Consider the following 22,542-nt stretch of genomic DNA (forward strand, 5'->3'; position numbering starts at 1 on the left):
GCCTATGTTCTGCTTGTGCTTCATTGACGAAGGTGATGATCTCGATTACAAGGGTGCGGAATCGCTACCTCTAATCTCGAGGGTGTCTAATCTGTCTATCTCTAATGACTTGAACATATGAATCTTGTCCCTCTTTGGGCGCCTTACCCCTCCTTATATAGGTGGAAGGGGTAGGTTTACATGTAGAGTCGTACTAGGAGTAGGAATATGACTAGTCTCTCTTGAATCCTAATCCGGGTCTTGTTTCCTTTGTGAGGGAGTTTTTCCTCTTCTTGGGCCTTCTCTTGTGAGCCGGCCCTCCTAGCCTCTCTATGAGTCGCTTTATGCCAGGGTGTACGCCGGGCCTTGGGCCTTCATCGTTTGTGTGAGTCGCCTACGGGGTCAAGTATGAGTCACCCGCCAGGTCACTGATGAGTCACCAGTGGATCGTCAAGTCCCAGCCGGGTCATACTTAAAGCCGGGTTACACCGCGGGGTATATCCCCGACATAAACAATTAACAAACTTTTGTGCTCACTTTTCATTTGTCTCTAGTGTTGTGCCACTCAAGGTACAAGATGCATTGTGGGACAATGATTGGCTCGTTGCTATGCAAGAAGAGTTGAACAGTTTTACACGCAATAAAGTATGGTCATTAGTCGAAAGACCACGTGAGGAACACAATGTCATTGGAACAAAATGGATTCTTAAGAACAAACAAGATGAGAATGGCATAGTCATCCACAACAAGGCAAGGTTAGTGGCACAAGGGTACTCCCAAATTGAAGGTTTGGACTTTGGTGAGACCTTTGCTCGTGTTGCTCGTCTTGAGTCTATTCACATTTTACTAGCTTATGCTGCTTTCAATGGTTTTACGTTGCATCAAATGGATGTGAAGAGTGCTTTCCTTAACGGTCCTCTACAACAAGAAGTATATGTATCACAACCACCTGGATTTATTGATCCTGATCCCAAAACCATGTGTATAAACTTCACAAGGCTTTGTATGGCCTCAAACAAGCACCACGTGCTTGGTATGATCATCTTAAGAAGTTTCTACTCGATGATGGCTTTGTGAAAGGGGTGATTGATCCCACTCTTTTTACTAAGAGGGATAATGGTGATTTGATCTTATGCCAAATCTATGTGGATGAAATCATCTTTGGTTCTCCTAACATTCATTTGTGCAAGAAGTTTGCGGCCTCCATGACCAAGACCTTTGAAATGTCACTCAACACGGACTTGAATTTCTTTCTCGGATTTCAAATACAACAATTTCAAGAAGGAATTTTCTTGTCTCAAACAAAATACCTGAAGGACATTCTAGAGAAGTTTGACATGAAAAATGCTAAACCATGTAAGTCACCCATGTCCACAAAGCTTGTTCTTATTGAAGACACCTACGGTATTCCTTTTGACCCATCTATCTACCGCTCTATGATTGGTTCATTACTTTATCTTTGTGTATCTAGACGAGACATCATGTTAAGTGTAGGCATATGTGCAAGATTTCAAGCTTCCCCTAGGGAAAGCCATCATAGGTGGTTAATCATATCCTTAGATACCTTGTTCACACCCCGAAGTTGGGCCTATGGTACCCCAAGGATGCAAAGTTTGACCTCATTGGGTACACAGATGCGGATTGGGCTGGTGACAAAGTGGGACGGAAATCCACTTCCGGTGCATGTCAGTTTCTTAGACGCTCCTTGGTAAGTTTGTCCTCGAAGAAGCATAATTGTGTTCCCTCTCCACTGCCGAAGCTAAATACATTGCAACTGCAAGCTGTGCAACTCAATTGCTATGGATGAGACAAACTTTAAAGGATTATGGTATCACCTATAGACATGTGCCTCTTTTATGTGATAATGAAAGTACCATCAAGATTGCTGAGGACCCCATTGATCACCCTCGCACAAAACACAATAATATTAGGTATCACTTCTTGAGAGATCATGTGCAAAAGGGTGACATTGATATTGCTCATGTGGGTACAAATATGCAACTAGCAGACATCTTCACCAAGCCATTGGACGAAGCAAGGTTTTGTCTACTCAGGCGTGAACTTGGTATCTTGGATCTTGATAACATTATGTGAAATCTTGTACATCTACATACACCTACTTCATGTTTTGTCTAGGTGTAGGCATGTATTTAGGGGGAGACATTCAATTCATGAGTTCTCCCACCCTATATGATGCATAAATCAACCCAACACTCTCAAAGTTACTTTGCTCACCTTGGTGACTTGGTGCTTTAAATAATGGAGTTGTGGTGATGGGCTCAAGTTATCTTCGCAGTGCCATCCCACGTTTACTCAAACATGGTGGGTAAAACCACCGCCCACACCATCGTTAGAGCTGTTTAGCAAGTATGGTCACTATTTGAGATAACCTTGGGTGTTACATGTGCTAGGATACTCTTCATCATCTCACTATCATGGGTGACACAGAAAATAGAAAAACTCTCATGTTTGCCTCTGCCTCTTGTTTGCCCCTCTCGGACGTCCAACGTGTTTCGGTCGACCGGTGACCTCTGATGTCCGGACGTCCGACAAGAGTCGGTCACTCGATGATTTACTATCCTCCGGTCGTCCGATGATTCGGCCCCATATAATTTCTGTAGGCCCACATGTCTGGGCATTTGCCCTAACTCTCCGCGCCGCCTCCTCCCCTTCGTTCCTCTCCTGTGCATCGCCAGGCCGCCGTCAGGCCTCCCTCCGGCCCTACATCGCAGGCCGTCGCCGGGCCGTCGCTAGGCCTCCCTTCGACCGCTTCTCCGGCCGGAGCCCCTCTCTCCTTGGGCCCCGAGGTAACCTCCTCCTCTCTTTCAAACAATTTCTTCAATTGATTCCTTCCCCAAAGCTCTGCCTGTGGGTATCCCAATGCATCCGGTCCATGACCTAGATTCTCTCAAACATGGTTGTAGGAGTTTTCGCCATGCCAAATATCAAACACTCCACACGCAAGACCCCTGTCGGTTCGTCCTCTCGTGCCGCCCATGGTGCGGGGTCCGACTACTCTCAAGAATGGGCTCATCCCTTCAAATGCGTCACCAAGAATCTCGTTCGTGGAACCGTCTCATCTTCGGATGGTTCTGACTATCAAGAAGAGCTCGAGTATGAAGAACGGGCTGAATTTGTTGGGGTTCGAAGAAAACTTCCAAAGCCCGACACTCAGAGACCGTCGTACATGCCTTCTCCGCTTCTGGATTAGCCTTAAGGTGATGCTCGTCGCATCTCTCTTGAACCCCCTCCTTCTCTAGGTCGCGAAATTAAGGATTTCACCAAGGTCCCTAAATCTGCCTATCTTAAGGTTCGTCCCGACACTGATCAATTCTTTGTTGTGCGTGATTCCAGGGACTCACGTTTTCACACAAATGTTCAGGTAGGCATTTTCTCCACTGTCATTGTTCCAAAAGGTCTATCGGTTCATCAGTACATTGACTTAGAGCATATTCGCACTCACCCGGCGAAATATCCGGGTGCCATTAATCTCATAGAGTCATCTGGTCTTGCTACTCCCTTTGCTTTTCAGCATGACTTCAACCATGCTGCCATTCATCAGTTCTATGCAACTTGTTTTTTGGTCCAGTTAACACCGTCACTTGGATGATGTCCGACGCTGAGCTCTCGGCCTCTTATGCCCAGTTTGTCGTTGCTCTTGGTTTTCGAGACACCGGTTTTAAAATCCATAAGAGTGACCCAAATCATGCACCTAGGGCCATTGAAGCATGTGACTATCTTTTAAAGAGCCTTGATGAGCTTGATGAAGAGGAAAAGAGGAAATATATCAATCAAGTTTCTATTTGGAGATCTCCCTTCTTCATTCTTTTCCAGTGCGTCAACCGCACCATCTATCCCAAGATGGGTGACAGGGGAACCTGTAGCGCATATTTCATTGATATCATAACCCATCTCAATGAACATCCTAAAAGGAAGATCAATGCCCCTCACTTTTTATGGCATGAGATTCGCCTCGCTAGTTTTCAATACAAGCGAGCCTTTCCTCATGCCCCCTTTATTCAGGCTCTCATTGAACACGTGGCCCCTTTTTCTGTTGCTTGCACTCATGTGCATAAAAATGGGTCATTCCCCCTCACATGGCGGATGATTGGGCTCCCAAGAAATCCTCATCCGCTCCTACTCGACGGGCTGCTGCTCGTTCTAGGTCCCTCTCATCTAGCTCTGTCTCCTATGGTCGCTTTGCTAGTTTTCTTGGGATAGCACATTCTGCCATGATGAAGGCTTTCACCTTTTAGTGCTCGCAAAACCACGATGTGGTCACTCGCATGATCTCCTCTAAGAATGCCCTCAAGGCTCGTCTGAGAGGCTCGGGTGCAACTGATGTGAGTGACGATGAGGCTCTTCCCCCTGCTCCTCCTTCCGACTTCGGTTTTCCCTCTGGCCCTGAGTGGGATGATTTCCTTGACAAGGCCGGTGGCAGTGGCACCCATGGTGATGATGATGATGACAGTGGTCTCTGAGTGTGTGGTGGCATGACCTGGTCCTTCCCTTTTTTGGTACTTGATGCCAAAGGGGGAGGAGATTATCTTAGCATTCGACTTGCTACCCTTAATGTATGGATGATACAGTATGTTGAACTATTATGATGTGTTATCATGTAATGCTACTTATGGATGATGTGTTATCATGTTATGTTGAACTATTATGATGTGTTATCATGCTATTTTATTGATCCATATGATGATGTGTTATCATGCTATTTTATTGATCCATATGATATATTCGATGCACTCATTATCAAGTAAGGGGTAGGTCCCGACCATAATTACTTTACCATGCATATAATCAGGGGGAGCTCCATAACAAATCTCTCCTAAGCTACATATGCCTACTTTACTTTTTTGAGAGCTATATGTATGTTGTCATCAACTACCAAAAAGGGGGAGATTGAAAGTGCAATCATGCCCTTAATCATATTTTGATGTTGCTGACAACACACATATAGGAAACTAATCATATTAATAAAGTGTATCTTAGGTTTTGTTCCCATGAGAGTTTCTGTATGGATCATGACTAATTTGTCCAGGAGGCTCAAAACCAAGAAACAAGACAAAGCGGTCTATCATTTTTCCTGTCTTTCTTGAGTGTAGGGACCCTGCACTATTAAGAGGGGATCACCGAGTCTCGCGAGAAACTTGCTCAAAACTATTAGAAATTCCTCTCTCCATCTTCATGGTTGATCTGCTCCTGTCCGGTCATCCCGTGGTTCTCGGGCGTCCAGACCCCGGATGGCCGATGCCATGCGGAAATCCTGAGCCACCCAACAGATCTAAAATGTCGGACTTCCGGCCCCCTACGGTCGTCCGAGGACCTGGCGTCTGGGTACCGTAGGAATTCCGTTGCCACCCAACAGATCCAAAATGTCGGACTTCCGACCTTTCCGGGCGACCATGCCTCGGACGGTCGATGCCCTTCGATTGTCCGTGCGCTATTTACCTTTTCACTTGATGCTGACCTAATATCTTCTGTGTCTTCGGACGACCGACGAGCTCGGGGCGACCGTATGCTGGTTACCTCTCCACAAAATACTATGGTAATCAGATGCCATCTCCATCTTCGGACAACCGACCACCGTCGTACGTCCGAATCTTCGTGGGTGGCCGGACGACCGTGAACTGCCGGACGTCCGGCAACTAGACAACATAAGTGGCTCTAACGGCGAGTTTTCTACCACCACTATATATAGTCTTCCGCCACCTCGAGTGGGGGTGGCTCAACACAGCTGAAACACTCTAAGAATATCTTTCTCTCTCACTCCCATTTGCTTACACCAAATTCTAGACCCCAAGAGCATTTGTGAGCCCCTTTGAGTGTTGTTCCAATCAAAAGATAGATCGTCTCCCTCTCCTCCTCTCAACCCAAGCTATTTGTGATTTGAGCAAATTTTGAGCAGTCCCGGTGATATTGTTACTCTTGGAGGTTGGAGACTCCTAGGCGGTAGGAGTTCTTCAGAGAGGAATCAAACCATTGTGATTTCCCCGGAAAGTTTGTGAGGGTTTGGTAGCCACCTCAAAGGCTTACCACTAGTGGTTGAGGAACGCCTTCGTGGTGTTGTCTCAAGGAGAGAATAGGGTGAGCCTTCGTGGTAACACCCACCTCTCTAAAAGGTGACGTAGCTTCCCTCCAAGGAAGTAAACATCAGGATACATCCTTGTCTCTCAGAGTTGCGGTTATCCCTAACCTTAACTTCCTTCTTGTTGTTAGTCCTTTGGTTATTTACTTGTGATTTATTATATCCCTTCACCCTTGCAATTTTTAGTCTCATTTTCATATTCCGCATTATTGCCTAAAATTGCTAAGTAACCGATAAAAAATGTAACTGTACCTATTCACCCCCCTCTAGGTCCATCTCGATCCCTTTCACACTTAACCATACCTCACCCATTAAGCTTTGCTAGTCTTGATACCTTTCGAAATGAGATTGCTGAGACCGTGTGGCTCACAGATTACTACAACACCAGTTGTAGGTACAGGTAAAGTGATATTAAGGCATGAGCGTGATGATTGTTCATTTGGAGTTTCTTCTTCTTCTTCATCGATCTAGGATGGGTTCCAGACCGGCAGCCTGGGATAGCAAGGATGGACGTCATTCTTTTATTGTTTGTTTTCATCCATAGACGGACCCTACTCTTCTTCATGATTATTGTATGTATTGTACTGATGTGAATCTGATGTAGCTTGTGGCGAGTGTAAGCCAACTCCTTATACTCATCTTTTCAGTACATGTACTTGTAACGATATCCATTCTTATGAAACGACGAGATGCGTTTATATCCCTGTCGAGGCCCTCGCGCCAAAATAAGGATAGGACCGCATCTTGGGCATTACAATGATATGCAAGAGAACCATACCCAACGGCATGTTGAGAGAACCACCACCAAGAGGTGAATGCTATTTAAGAAAATAATGCGGAGCTCACAACCAAGCTTGATTGAACTTATCTCCGCCATGAAAGGTAGATAAGAGATAAACGTTAATGCCATCACTACTGAAGAAGGCAGTGATGTGAATTTTATTTCTCGTAATACCTATAATCCCAAATGGAAAAATAATGGATATGCTTCCAGACTTCCTTATCCCAATAATAATGGAGCACCACATAATTTTAATGGAGCTAATAGCAGCAATAGAAATACTCTTGAAGAAACTCTCAAAAGTTTTATTGCTAGTCAAACTGAGCAAAACGAGAACTTCAAAAATATTTTGAAGAATCATGATAACTTACTTGGTCAATTGATGAGTAAGATTGCTGGATTAACAAATTATGTGCAAATACTCGAAGAAAGATCCAAGAATATGTAAGCACAAGTGGTTAAAATTACACAGATCCAAACATTGATCTTAGTTAAGTTTGAAGGTAAACCTGAACGTAATATGGTTGAAGATGGCAAGATGATGAGAAGCAGCGAACAGAAGGCAGAATGACCAGATACAAGCCATGTGTTAGAACATAACTATACCGTTGCAGATTTTGTAAAGATGATATCAATGAAGTACCCACTACCAGAGGTATCTAATAATCAGACATGTAATGTTTTCGTTGATCAAGTTGTAGCCAAGGTACATGAGTTAGATGATGAAATAAAGAAGCTTTACGATAAATCAACTGCAAAACAAGAAGATGCTTTTGAGCCTACTATAGAAATTAAGACTAGTTTAAATAAATTCAGTATTTTATGTGATCTTGGGGCTAGTGTTTCCACTATCCCTAAATTTGTTTATGTTAGTCTTAATCTAGGTCATTATGATACTACTCAGATTATTTTGAATATGTCTAATTCTATTTTCACTTAGGTAGTAGGAATTAAGCATGGGGTTATAATTCAAATAAATAATTGCCCTACCATCATTGATTTTGTGATAGTTGATATACCTGAAGGTCCTATTGCTCTTATAATTATCGTTAGACCTTTTTCAAGGACTATCAAAACTGTAATAAATGTGTTTGAGGGGAATGTTAGATTAGACTTACCAGCTAAAGATCCTTTTATGAGATGTTTCTCCTGAAAAATGAGAATGAAGACCTACACAACAAATGGCATCATTCTAAATACTAGAAACTACAGTCTTGGTGTCCTAGCACCATTTTGATCACCACTACGGTCGAGCTAACCGACCAAAAACAAACGCTTCGTGGGAGGCAACCCATGCAAATAAAGTAGATAAGTAAGTTTTTCTTTTTGTTCTAATATAAAGTGATTGAAATCCTAGATAAAGAATTTAGTTTGGAAGACTCGTTCTAATGAGGGCTTTGCTTTGTGCAAATTAAATATATTGTACTAACGTTTGAGTGCGTGAAAATATACTTATGTAGTGTGTTGGAACTACCCACATAAGAGAATAAATGAAAAGAAAAGTTTTGAAAGAAACAAATCAAAAAACTGTCGGCGGTCGTATGACCTGCTAACGGTTCTGATGACGAGTTGATGGATATATTTCTCGCCCCTCATTGGTTATACCAAGTGGAAGGTGGAGATGTAGCCAGCAACAGATTTCCCTTACACGGAGACTGTAAGGTTTATCGAACCAGAGGACTCATAGGCTCAACAAGTAGGTGTCTTCCACCCTGGCGCTAGCAGAAGACGTGGACCTGCACACACAACAAATAACTTTGCTCCCAACGAGTACAAAGAGGTTGTCAACCTCTCCGGCCTTGTAGTTGGCAAAGGATCAAAACACAAGCGGGAAAGTAATAGTGATTGCAACGGAAAAGTAAATGAAAGTGGTAAATGATGGAGGTGTAAACAATGATGGTGATATGGACCGGAGTCACATGATGTTCACTAGTGATGTCTCTCTCCCAAAAGACGATAAAAACTATGCTTGGGTAAACAAATCACAGTAGGGAAATTGACAGAATTATGATCGTACCGCAATGCTAATTATGCTACTTGATAGTTAGAGGTTCAATAGTAATGGGCAGTACGCCAAGACAAGTAGACCGTTTATTCATCAGCAACTACTTACTAATCATCCACCTTAAGATATCTATCTAGAACATCTCGCCAGTATTAATTTGTGAGCCCCACCCAAAGTGTAAACCCAAAGCAACGGACAACTGCATTAACGAACTATGCGTAAGGTAAACAATCCTTGCAACCGTGGTCACAAGCACCGTTGTTTTCTCCCTGGTGGCAACAAGCACATCCCCTAGTCTCATGTTTCTGTCACTCAAGCCAGACATCAAGGGGCATGAACCCATAATCAGGCATAACACTCCCTCTTGGAGTTACAATCTACTTCTTGGACAAAGCAATAAATAGCAACGGAGAACATGCATGAATCACTAAGGACCATAATATAAAAGGATAATCAAATATATAACTCATAACAATCTGAACATAACCTCATAGTCCATCGGATCCCAACAAACCGAGCATAGCAATAGCAAGAGAATTACATAGATGCCTTGATCATGTAGGGCACCTCACAAGGACTAACCATTGAAGCACAAGACTGGAGAGAAGACATCACATAACTACTGGTCAATGGACTCATGGTCCAAGGAAGACTACTCACGGCACGTACGGGAAGCGTCCATGGCGGTGGAGAAGCTCCTGGAGGTCAATCCTCCCTCCGGCAGGGTGCCGGGAAGAAGTCTCCTGACGCTCCCGATCTCGGAAGCGCTGTGGCGGTGGAACGATGGAGAAATTCGCAATTACAGAAGTTCTGTAATGGTTTCCTCTCAGGATTCTAAATATAGGTCAAAGGAGGGCACCGGAGGAGGTTGGACCCACCCAGGCGACCTCCTGGCGCGACCTAGGGCCTGGCCGCGCCACCAGGCCGCCTGGGAGGCCCCTGGGCCCCCTCTGGCCCATCCTCGGTGATCCGGAAGCTTCTGTTTTGCTGATTTTTTTATATATTTTTTCTGGAATTTTCCGGGCTTCGTAAAATTGGGTAAAAGCCCCTGCAAAATAGACATCAATAGATAGAAACTGGCACTGGGTGCACTGAGTTAGTAGGTTAGTCCAAATATGTGTTAAATGCTATAAAAGTGTAGCAAAACATATAAAAATGTCACCCAAAAGATCATGGAACAAGCAGAAATTATAGATACGTTTTGGAAGTATCAGGTTCGAGCAGAAAACAATCAGAGGAAAGAGGTTGAACGACGACGTATCATACGGGCTATGCCACCCGTTCCAACGGTCGTTTGACATCTTTCAAGAAACAAGCAAGAAATCAAGAGCATTCATCGGCGTTCGACACTAGCGCAGATGCCCATTTGAGCGGTTATATGACATCCTCGACCAGAAGAAGAAGAATTCCAGAGCGTTCAATGGCGTTCTATGAGGACGCTCCCACCCGTTCCAGCAGTTGTTTGAGGTATGCATGGGCACAAGTAAGCCACCAGCGTTGATGACGGCCTTTTATACGAGCGATTTTGGGGCGGTCGTATGGCACCCTGGCGGCTACAAGTAGCCCGATGAAGGAGGTAGATTCCCCCATCTTTTTTTTCTTCTTCTTCCTCCAAACGTGTCCAAACCCTAGCAAAACCGGAATTCACTCATTCATAATGCATCACCGGGTATTCAGGAAATATGGGAGGAGGTGCTTCGACTCATTCATAGTCTTCACTGCCTAGTCGATGTGGAAGCAATGTAACGCTCGTGTATTCAATCGAGTGCAACAACAAATTGAAGCCGGATCTCTCGCTACAATGATTCTAGATGAGGTCAAGGAGTGAAGAACGACTTGTAGCGGAGTACGAGGTTTAAGTCATTTTGTGAAAGAGTAGTGATGAGGACATGACTACCTTGTATACGACCAAAAATATTTCATATTTACATATTTATGAGGTAATTTCTTATAGTAATTATGCAATAATTTATTTATGTTATCCGGAACAAAATTACTTCACCTACTTTTATTCCATGCCTAGATGCAGAATTGTCGAATGCTTGCACGAACCACGTGTAAAGATAAAGGAAGAGGAAATGATTAAGTGTTCTTCAAGAAGTCCTCTCACATCAAAGGAAATGATTATGTGTTGTTCAATAAGTTTTTCTCATGTCACTTTTAGCCCAAAAAAAGATAAAGTCCAAGTCTCTCACGTTCTGAACTCAGATTCGGACTACACAGACATACCTGTCTCAAAACATCAACAACTTTTTCATACGGACTCCAAATTGGGTGATTCATTTTTTTCTTGGAAATTAGATTTTATGTACCTTCCAACCCAATTAGAATCAACTTAAAATGCATTCGGAGCGGGAAGATATTGACGAAACAATCTGACGTTGCACCAGAATCTGAGTCAAACTACAAGTCCAAAGGTGTTGCATCACCTCCACTTGAGCCCATATGCCTTGTACGACATAGGGTTAGTTTTAGGCTGTCTTGGGACGTCCTCCCACCTCCTTGGACGCCTTCCCTTGCTTCCATATAAGTAGATCAACCTAGTAGCTTTTTGCTTGTGATTTGTTTAGTTAAAAGTTATCCATTGCAACTTCGTGTACTTTGTTTGCACTACTGAAATTCAGAAATTTGCCGTCTACCAAGGCGGACGGCAAAGGTGGCTACCACGGACGGCAAAGGATTTGCCGTCGGTCAGCAGACGGCAAAGTAGACGGTAAAAAAAAATCCGGTGAAGAGGCTCTTTGCCGTCTGCTTTCACAAAGCGGACGGCAAAGAATCTTTGCCATGAGGGGGCGGACGGCAAAATAAGTGGGACGGCATATATTGCAACGTCCCCGTTAAGTGTTAACGGAGGCCTCCCCCCTTTGCCGTCTGCCTCCCCCCCTTTGCCATGTGGTGGCAGACGGCAAAGAGGGGAGAGAGGGGGGCAGATTCCCCCCTTTGCCGTCTGCCTCCCCCCCCTTTGCCATGTGGTGGCAGACGGCAAAGAGGGGAGAGAGGGGGGCAGATTCCCCCCTTTGTCGTCTGCCTCCCCCCCTTTGCCATGTGGTGGCAGACGGCAAAGAGGGGAGAGAGGGGGGCAGATTCCCCCCTTTGCCGTCTGCCTCCCCCCCTTTGCCATGCGGGGGCAGACGGCAAAGAGGGGAACCAACCCCTTTTTTATTTGTTTTTTGTTATATCCAGCATTTTTAACAATAATCAGGATATATATATATATTTGACATAAATAAATATCTTTCCGTACTCATAACCATATTAAAATAACTCTCATCCATAGTGCATACATATTATGGAAGTTACATCCGTACCAAACCATATATTACACTAGTTTCATCCACGTGCATACAAAGTTTCATATACTACAATAGTTTCAATACAACACATGGTACAAGAAATCGTCTTCAAGCATTCCATCAACCAAGCTTCCCATGAAGTGAAGGTAATCTGCAAAATGACAAATAAGAAAGTTAGAAAAATAATACTAGATGAAGTAGTGTATATATAGGTTATTTCGGAGAGAAATTAGCTAAGTATAGACCATTTAGGAGCTAACTAAGCTAATTATGTCATTTAGGTGGAACCCTAGCTAACTATAGGAGAAGAGAAAGAGAAGAAGAAGTAAAAGAAGGAGGAGGAGGAGGAAGAGGAGAAGAAGAAGAAAAAGGAGGAGGAGGAGGAGGAGGAGAAGGAGAAGGAAGAGGAGAAGGAGAAGAAGGGGAAGAAGGAGAAGAAGAAGGAGAAGGAGAAGGAGAAGGAGAAGGAGCGGGAGCTCCTTCTCCTTCTCCTTCTCCTTCTTCTCCTTCTTCTTCTTATCCTTTTGTCCCCTTCTTCTTCTCCTCCTCCCTCTCCTCCTTCTTCTTTTCCTTTTTCCTCTTCCTTGCTTTCATTTTCCTCTTTTTCTATTCTTGTCCCCTTCTTCGGGCTAAATTGGCTAAGAATGCCTTTTTGGAGCTAATTATGTCATTTCGAGGATAATTAGCTAAGTATAGGTCATTTATTATTAAATAGGCCATTTTGGAGCTAACTAAGCTAATTATGTCATTTAGGTGGAACCCTAGCTAACTATAGGAGAAGAGAAAGAGAAGAAGAAATAAAAGAAGGAGGAGGAGGAGGAAGAGGAGAAGAAGAAGAAAAAGGAGGAGGAGGAGGAGGAGGAGAAGGAGAAGGAAGAGGAGAAGGAGAAGAAGGGGAAGAAGGAGAAGAAGAAGGAGAAGGAGAAGGAGAAGGAGAAGGAGCGGGAGCTCCTTCTCCTTCTCCTTCTCCTTCTTCTCCTTCTTCTTCTTATCCTTTTGTCCCCTTCTTCTTCTCCTCCTCCCTCTCCTCCTTCTTCTTTTCCTTTTTCCTCTTCCTTGCTTTCATTTTCCTCTTTTTCTATTCTTGTCCCCTTCTTCGGGCTAAATTGGCTAAGAATGCCTTTTTGGAGCTAATTATGTCATTTCGAGGATAATTAGCTAAGTATAGGTCATTTTTTATTAAATAGGCCATTTAGGAGCTAACTAAGCTAATTATGTCATTTAGGTGGAACCCTAGCTAACTATAGGAGAAGAGAAAGAGAAGAAGAAATAAAAGAAGGAGGAGGAGGAGGAAGAGGAGAAGAAGAAGAAAAAGGAGGAGGAGGAGGAGGAGGAGAAGGAGAAGGAAGAGGAGAAGGAGAAGAAGGAGAAGAAGAAGGAGAAGGAGAAGGAGAAGGAACGGGAGCTCCTTCTCCTTCTCCTTCTCCTTCTTCTCCTTCTTCTTCTTATCCTTTTGTCCCCTTCTTCTTCTCCTCCTCCCTCTCCTCCTTCTTCTTCTCCTTTTTCCTCTTCCTTGCTTTCATTTTCCTCTTTTTCTATTCTTGTCCCCTTCTTCGGGCTAAATTGGCTAAGAATGCCTTTTTGGAGCTAATTATGTCATTTCGAGGATAATTAGCTAAGTATAGGTCATTTTTTATTAAATAGGCCATTTTGGAGCTAACTAAGCTAATTATGTCATTTAGGTGGAACCCTAGCTAACTATAGGAGAAGAGAAAGAGAAGAAGAAGTAAAAGAAGGAGGAGGAGGAGGAAGAGGAGAAGAAGAAGAAAAAGGAGGAGGAGGAGGAGGAGGAGAAGGAGAAGGAAGAGGAGAAGGAGAAGAAGGAGAAGAAGAAGGAGAAGGAGAAGGAGAAGGAGCGGGAGCTCCTTCTCCTTCTCCTTCTCCTTCTTCTCCTTCTTCTTCTTATCCTTTTGTCCCCTTCTTCTTCTCCTCCTCCCTCTCCTCCTTCTTCTTCTCCTTTTTCCTCTTCCTTGCTTTCATTTTCCTCTTTTTCTATTCTTGTCCCCTTCTTCGGGCTAAATTGGCTAAGAATGCCTTTTTGGAGCTAATTATGTCATTTCGAGGATAATTAGCTAAGTATAGGTCATTTTTTATTAAATAGGCCATTTAGGAGCTAACTAAGCTAATTATGTCATTTAGGTGGAACCCTAGCTAACTATAGGAGAAGAGAAAGAGAAGAAGAAGTAAAAGAAGGAGGAGGAGGAGGAAGAGGAGAAGAAGAAGAAAAAGGAGGAGGAGGAGGAGGAGGAGAAGGAGAAGGAAGAGGAGAAGGAGAAGAAGGAGAAGAAGAAGGAGAAGGAGAAGGAGCGGGAGCTCCTTCTCCTTCTCCTTCTCCTTCTTCTCCTTCTTCTTCTTATCCTTTTGTCCCCTTCTTCTTCTCCTCCTCCCTCTCCTCCTTCTTCTCCTCCTTTTTCCTCTTCCTTGCTTTCATTTTCCTCTTTTTCTATTCTTGTCCCCTTCTTCGGGCTAAATTGGCTAAGAATGCCTTTTTGGAGCTAATTAGGTCATTTCGAGGATAATTAGCTAAGTATAGGTCATTTATTATTAAATAGGCCATTTTGGAGCTAACTAAGCTAATTATGTCATTTAGGTGGAACCCTAGCTAACTATAGGAGAAGAGAAAGAGAAGAAGAAATAAAAGAAGGAGGAGGAGGAGGAAGAGGAGAAGAAGAAGAAAAAGGAGGAGGAGGAGGAGGAGGAGAAGGAGAAGGAAGAGGAGAAGGAGAAGAAGGGGAAGAAGGAGAAGAAGAAGGAGAAGGAGCGGGAGCTCCTTCTCCTTCTCCTTCTCCTTCTTCTCCTTCTTCTTCTTATCCTTTTGTCCCCTTCTTCTTCTCCTCCTCCCTCTCCTCCTTCTTCTTCTCCTTTTTCCTCTTCCTTGCTTTCATTTTCCTCTTTTTCTATTCTTGTCCCCTTCTTCGGGCTAAATTGGCTAAGAATGCCTTTTTGGAGCTAATTATGTCATTTCGAGGATAATTAGCTAAGTATAGGTCATTTATTATTAAATAGGCCATTTTGGAGCTAACTAAGCTAATTATGTCATTTAGGTGGAACCCTAGCTAACTATAGGAGAAGAGAAAGAGAAGAAGAAGTAAAAGAAGGAGGAGGAGGAGGAAGAGGAGAAGAAGAAGAAAAAGGAGGAGGAGGAGGAGGAGAAGGAGAAGGAAGAGGAGAAGGAGAAGAAGGAGAAGAAGAAGGAGAAGGAGAAGGAGAAGGAGCGGGAGCTCCTTCTCCTTCTCCTTCTCCTTCTCCTTCTTCTCCTTCTTCTTCTTATCCTTTTGTCCCCTTCTTCTTATCCTCCTCCCTCTCCTCCTTCTTCTTCTCCTTTTTCCTCTTCCTTGCTTTCATTTTCCTCTTTTTCTATTCTTGTCCCCTTCTTCGGGCTAAATTGGCTAAGAATGCCTTTTTGGAGCTAATTATGTCATTTCGAGGATAATTAGCTAAGTATAGGTCATTTATTATTAAATAGGCCATTTTGGAGCTAACTAAGCTAATTATGTCATTTAGGTGGAACCCTAGCTAACTATAGGTGGCGTCGGGAGTCAGTGCCGTCGAGGGTCGGTGGCATCGGTGGTCGGGGGTCAGTGGCGTCGGGGGTCCAGGGTTAGTGGCGTCGGGGGTCCAGGGTTAGTGGCGTCGGGTGTCAGTGGCCTCGGGGGTCGGGGGTTGGTGGCGTCGAGCGTCGGGGGTCGAGGGTTAGTGGCGTCGGGGGTCAGTGGCGTCGGGGGTCGGGGGTCGGGGGTCAGTGGCGTCGGAGGTCGATGGTCGGGGGTCAGTGGCGTCGGGGGTCCAGGGTTAGTGGCGTCGGGGGTCCAGGGTTAGTGCGTCGGGGGTCCAGGGTCAGTGACGTCGGGTGTCAGTGGCCTCGGGGGTCGGGGGTTGGTGGCGTCGAGCGTCGGGGGTCGGGAGTCGTGGGCCGAGGGGCTGGGTCGGGGGCAGTGGCGTCGGGGGTCGAGGGTTAGTGGCGTCGGGGGTCAGTGGCGTCGGGGGTCGGGGGTCGGGGGTCAGTGGCGTCGGAGGTCGATGGTCGGGGGTCAGTGGCGTCGGGCGTCAGGGGTCGGGGGTCGAGGGTCAGTTTCGGGGTGCCGGGGTTCCCTTTTCCTCTTCTTTCTTCTTCTCCTCTCTCCTCTTTTTCTTCTTCTTCTTCTTCTTCTTCTTCTTCTTCTTCTTTTTTCTCCTCCTACTCCCCCTCCTCTTTTTCTCCTTCTATTCTTTTTCTTCTTCTTCTTCTTCTTCTTTTTCTTCTTCTTCTTCTTTCTCCTCCTCTTTCTCCTCCTCCTCCTCTCCTCTTCTTCTTCTTCTTCTTCTTCTTCTTCTTCTTCTTCTTCTTCTTCTTCTTCTTTTTTCTCCTCCTCCTCCTCCTCTTCTTCTTCTTCTTCTTCTTCTTCTTCTTCTCCTGCTTTTTTTCCTTCTGCTTTTTTTCTTCTAACCTAACTAACTAACCTAATTAGCCTAACTAACTAACTAACTAACTAAATTACCCTATATATAATAAAAAACTAACCTAATAAACTAACTAAAGTAATTAACTTTTTTTAAAAAAAAAACAAAAAAAACTCACCGGCAGGGGGCGGCGGCAGGGGGCGCCGGCGGCACGGGGGCGCGCGGCTGGGGGCTCGCCGCAGGGGGCGTCGGCGGCAGGGGGCGGCGGCAGGGGGCGGCGGCAGCAGGGGGCGGCGCGCGGCAGGGGGCGGCGGCAGGGGGCGGCGCGCGGCAGGGGGCGGCGGCAGGGGGCGGCGCGCGGCAGGGGGCGGCGGCGGCAGGGGGCGGGGGTGGGTCGCCGCGGGAAGGGGGTAGCCGGGGGGGTGGGCTCGCCGGGGGGTAGGCTCGCCGCGGGGAGGGGATCTCGCCGGCAGGGGTGAGAGTGGTCGGGGTGAGAGAGAGAGAGAGAGACAGTGAGCGAGGTGGGGGGTAACGGCCGTTATAGGGAGGCCCCTTTGCCGTCCGCCCCCCGACGGCAAAGGGACGTAAGGCAGACGGCAAAGGGCCTTACGGCTGACGGCAAAGGCCCGCGGACGGCAAAGGGCCCGGATTTCGGACGCGGCAGGCATGGGGCCCACACGTCCCCTTTGCCGTCTGCCCTGGGGCTCTTTGCCGTCCGCTGGCAGACGGCAAAGGACCCACACATGGCAAATAGTATTTTTGCCATGTGTCAGTTCTTTGCCGTCTGTATTGTGTCAACTGATGGCAAAGAGGTTCTTTGCCGTCAGCCAGCAGACGGTAAAGAACTGGCTGACGGCAAATTTCTGGATTCCAGTAGTGTTGTGTCCATGACCAGACCAAGATCGCTTTCGAATTTCCACCCTTATCAATACTTCATATATATATTTGCAATATTCAGATTGCTTTTATCATATTCTTGCTTGTTCTTCAATTGCTTGCAGGAAGAGACCTTCGTGGTCAGGTTGATCGTGCTCCGACGTGGTGAATAACCTTTTGGAGTTGGTTTAGCGATTGTGAAGGCGCAACGTCGTTGATACGTCCCAAACGTATCTATAATTTCTGCTTGTTCCATGATCTTTTGGGTGACATTGTTATATGTTTTGCTACACTTTTATATCTTTTTACACATATTTGGACTAACCTACTAACTCAGTGCACCCAGTGACAGTTTCTGTCTGCTGATGTCGTTTTTGCAGGGGCTTTTACCCAAATTTCCAGAGCCCCAAAAATCCCGAGAAAAATATATAAAAATCAGTGTGACGGAAGGTTCCAGATCACCGAAGATGGGCCAGAGGGGAGCCATGGGCTGCCCAGGCGGCCTCCCAGCGAGGCCTAGCCCCTGGCCGCGCCAACAGGTCGCCCGGGTGGGCCCCACACCCTCTGGCGCCATCCTTTGGCCTATATTTACCCCCCGTGGAGAAACCCTGAGCCCGAAACCCTTTTCTCCAGAAGCAATTCTGATCTCGGCCGCCACTGCCAACAAGTTTCGGGGGACCAGAATTCCTGTGCCGGCACCGTGCCAGGACGGAGAAGTACCCCCGGATTCATCTCCATCGACGTTGCTTCCTCCCTCCATGAAGCGGGAGTAGTTCCTCCTCGGGGATGAGGTCTTCTACAGTAGCTATGTGGTTAATTCTCTCTCTCATGACGTGATCTTGATTGTGATCATGGGCTATGTTAATCTAGGGTGATCCCATGATGTTTCCCCTTCTTCTATGCATTGGATTGATGTACTCACTTGATCTTATCTAGTATAATCCCCGAGACCATGGTGACAGTGGCCTATTGGACATGGATTAGAAGAATATTTTCATGAGTGATTTCCTCCTTTGTGAATTGATTGAAGATTGAGAGTCTCTTAGTACTTGTCTTTGACTATCCTTGAGATACGTTGTGGTGATTGTGGTACTCTCTTTGGATGGCCGCGATGACATTGGGAAATCCATAGAGAGAACTACGAACTCTGAGGTGTGCTTTTGTAGCCCTACATAATTCTCGTCCTCTCTTGATCACAAAGGAATGACCTCCGAGTACGTCTCCATTGCATCTTTTAGTGGAAATATCATGTGATTAGACTATGTTAACATTGTTGGAAATTGCCACTAGTGAAAGTATGAAGCCTAGGCCATGTTTCTCACCATTGTTACACCGTTTATGCTCACTTTTGTCACTTGCTACCTTGCTGCCATTTTTATCTCAGATTTGTATTACCTTGCTTGGCCACACCTATCACCCATATTTTACCATCTCTTCGCCGAACTAGTGCACCTATACAACTTACCATTGTATTAGGTGTGTTGGGGACACATGAGACTTCTCGTTTCTTAATTGCAGGGTTGCTTGAGAGAGACCATCTTCAACCTCTACTTTCCCGAGTTCGATAAACCTTAGGTCATCCACTTGAGGGAAATTGCTGTTGTCCTACAAACCTTTGCACATGAAGGCCCAACATAGTCTACAAGAATAGAAGCGTGCGTAGACATTAGTCGTGCATGTTTGTAGTCGGATCGTCAAAGTCGTCTCCACCAAATCGATAGCCATCATCTCATCGAAAGATCGGGACCCTCGCCTCTATCAAGTAGCTTAGTTAGTTCTGAGTGGGTGTTCCTATGACGATATTCGCATCTTGTTAGGATCTTATATTAAACATCTTTCTTCTATAAAAATATGATACATAATTTGTTTGCTCTGAAAAAAAGCCACCTGTTGCAGTATGCTGTGGCGAGGGCGAACAACGAAACAAGATTGCTCCCCCGCAAAAAACAAAACAAGATTGCTAGTGCCACCTTCTAAAGTGGTACCGTTTCATGGTTTTCAGAGTCTATCTAAACGTCACGCGGCCTGCGGAGCCGGCGAGGGGGCGATGGAGCAGTCGACATACGACGAGATGGGCATGAAGCTGATTTTCATGCTCGACGCGTACGTGAACAAGACCGTCTCGTTTGCATGCATGGGTTGGCCGCTGTTGAGGGTGCAGAGCGCGTCGTCCCCGTTGGGCGTGATCACGCCGACCGGGCCGACACTGACGGTGGAGTTGAACCCCGCGCACGCCAGCTTCACGCCAAGCTGCGTGCATATGCACCTGTTCTCCACTGTCACCAGGTAATGCGGGTGCCCTCCGAACTTCCCTGGCATGGTGGTGTGGTTGACGAGGAGATCCGACGGTGTGCACGGCTGTGCATTGCCTGCATCATCCAATTGTTACTTACTCTTTTGGTGTCCGGATAGAGATACTGAGTTCCTTGTGTGCAAAAACAGTTCGCGTACATGCGTACCTATGTTGCTAAAGGAAAACAGCATGCAGGCCGCAAGGATCACCACGAGCTTGGCCTCCATCCTGATCATCGAGATGTTGTCACGGTTAATCTATACTACTACTATATTTGTATGTTTCTGTTCTGCATCACAGTCAATTTTTATAGCCCACTGTGTGGTGAAATTGAGGAAGTCTTTTATTTGTGGTTATTATAACCCATGGATAAACGTTATGTTAATTTTAGGAAGTACCGCTATTGCTACTTACCAAATTAGGAAGTCATTTAAATATTATGTAAGACTGTGATTGTGAAGTATTAATTTAATTCATCATGTCCATATCTATACCAAATTAATTACGAATATAAAAAGACCCAAAGGGATAGATTCAACAAATCTCGACCATTAAACCATGTTGATCCAACGCTTATATTGCTTCAATGACGAGTGATCAATATGTTTAGCATGCAATTAATATCATGCCACATATCAACATCTACATTATCTACGTAATCAACATGTACGTAATTGATATCCTACTCCAACGTGCATTCCACATGCATACAATCAATTTCTTTCAAATATCTACATGCATTGCACATACGACATTTTCTAGTAAGGTAACTGTCCCCAGTATATCATCAATATTATGCAATGTTTGAATAATGGGCAACTACCCGATGGGTTTTCAGTCTTGGCATTCATTGCTTTTCATGTTAAAATTTGAAGGACTATAGGAATTAGTTCTCTGTAAGCATGATCTATGGTGTAACAAACTCAAACCTTGCTTGCATTATCTGACCAGCCCATGGACATGTGAAACTGTGTTTTACAAAAGAAAGAAAAGCTAGCTTTTAGAAAAACTACTAATACATATTTATAGAATCAGCATTTTTGTATAGTAAATTACAACAATCTATGTCCCATCCATTTTTTCATATACTTACATCGACAAAACTAACCAAACGGCATTCCAAAAACTCATTTACCAATATCCCGTGTTTTATTCTTGGAACCCAAGCGACCATGGTTTGTGGTTAGAACGAGGAGACCCTCTCCTTCTCCTCGGTGGATCCCTCCCCACGGGCGACCTGGAAGCCAAACCCTAGGCGCCGGCTAGGCTTCTTTCCCTACCCCTCCCCTCGTTGTTGTCGTATGTGCCGTCTGGCAAATCCCACACGAGATTTACTAGGGGAGGGGGTAGGTCCTCCTCTCGCCAGACATAGGGTGGAGTGGGGGTTACGCAGTGTGGTAGAGGCACAGTGCGTAGGTGGTCTCTCTAGCGGAGGCGTGGTGGCGCCATGTTGCGCTGAACACATGGTCGTTGTGCATGACGACGGGGCGACCACGTGGTGGCTCCGAGATCTCGTGGTGACCCTCTCCCTGTCTGCCTCTGGCTCACGACGACACTCTTCCCCGAGCGGCGCGTGGATCTCACGTTCGGTTGTTTGGTTCCTAGATCCAGGATTGTGGGCTACCAAATTGAGGATGTGTTACACGGCGAGGCAACCTTGGTGTTCCTAGATATTATCTTTCCGAGGTTTTGTGTTCCTAGATATTTAATGAGTGATGGTGGTTCACATTTTATTCATGGTGCTTTCCGTAAAATGCTAGCTAAGTATGATGTTAACCATAAAATTGCATCACCTTATCATCCTGAGTCTAGTCGTGAAGTTGAACTAGCAATCATCAAATCAAATTAATTTTAAAAGACTATCAATAGGTCTAGAAAGAATAGGTCTAAGAAACTTGATGATGCTTTGTGCGCTTATAGGACCGCTTATAAGAATCCCATGGGGATGTCCCCATATAAAATGGTCTATGGAAAAGCTTGTCATTTACCTCTTGAGTTAGAACATAAAGCTTATTGGGAAATTAAAGAACTTAATTATTATTTTAAACTTGCCGGTGAGAAAAGGTTATTCGATATTAGCTCACTCAATGAACGGAGGACACAACCTTATGAAAATGCTAAGTTGTTTAAGGAAAAAGTTAAAAGATGGCATGACAAAAGAATTCAAAAACGAGAATCCAATGTCGGAGACTTAGTGCTTTTGTACAATTCTCGTTTTAGATTTTTTGCAGGGAAAATACTCTCCAAATGGGAAGGACCCTATGTTACCAAGGAGGTTTATCGCTCTGGTGCTATAAAAACACAGAATTTCGAAGGTAAAAACCCAAGAGTGGTGAACGGGCAAATAATCAAACAATATATTGCAGGTACACCCATTAATGAGGAAACTAATGTCATCCAAGTCATAACACCGGAGGAACACGTAAAGGAAGTTTTCTAGAACACTCCAAAAACCTGAAAAAGGGGCAAGTACGTGGTACGGTAAGTAAACCGACTCCAAAAAATCTAATATATATATTTTTACTAGTTTTGGTAACAAGGCGCCCCCCGGTCGCGCACTAATAGCTTGTGGGGCCCTCGTGCGCCTCCCGAAATCCGAATTCTTCTTGAGCATGTATTATTACGTGGAAAAATTCATTATATATACTCCCGGGTGTTTTTACCACCGCATCACGAGATTTTCCTCTGTTCTTGTTTCGAGCTATTTTAAGGACAGATTTAGATCACCATGACTTCACGAAGCCCTTCCAAGGACAAGTTCTTTGAGAAGGTCATCAAGCCCTACCTGTCGGAGGTGATGAAGAACCCTCAAGCCATTGAGATGCATGAGGGGGTGCTTCA

At 45.1% G+C, this 22,542-nt stretch overlaps 1 protein-coding gene across 1 annotated transcript; it reads right to left on the reverse strand.

The window, feature by feature from the left end:
• Positions 1-19,304: 19,304 nt before the first annotated feature.
• On the reverse strand, positions 19,305-19,984 carry LOC123413650. The gene is made up of 2 exons (XM_045106593.1): positions 19,868-19,984; positions 19,305-19,777 (listed from the first exon to the last, which is right to left on the reverse strand). Exons 1-2 carry the CDS (start codon positions 19,935-19,937, stop codon positions 19,425-19,427), a joined length of 423 nt encoding a protein of 140 aa, XP_044962528.1. The 5' UTR covers positions 19,938-19,984; the 3' UTR covers positions 19,305-19,424.
• Positions 19,985-22,542: the final 2,558 nt, after the last annotated feature.

This window comes from Hordeum vulgare, chromosome 1H (assembly GCF_904849725.1).
Source record: "Hordeum vulgare subsp. vulgare chromosome 1H, MorexV3_pseudomolecules_assembly, whole genome shotgun sequence".
Lineage (NCBI taxonomy): Eukaryota > Viridiplantae > Streptophyta > Magnoliopsida > Poales > Poaceae > Hordeum > Hordeum vulgare.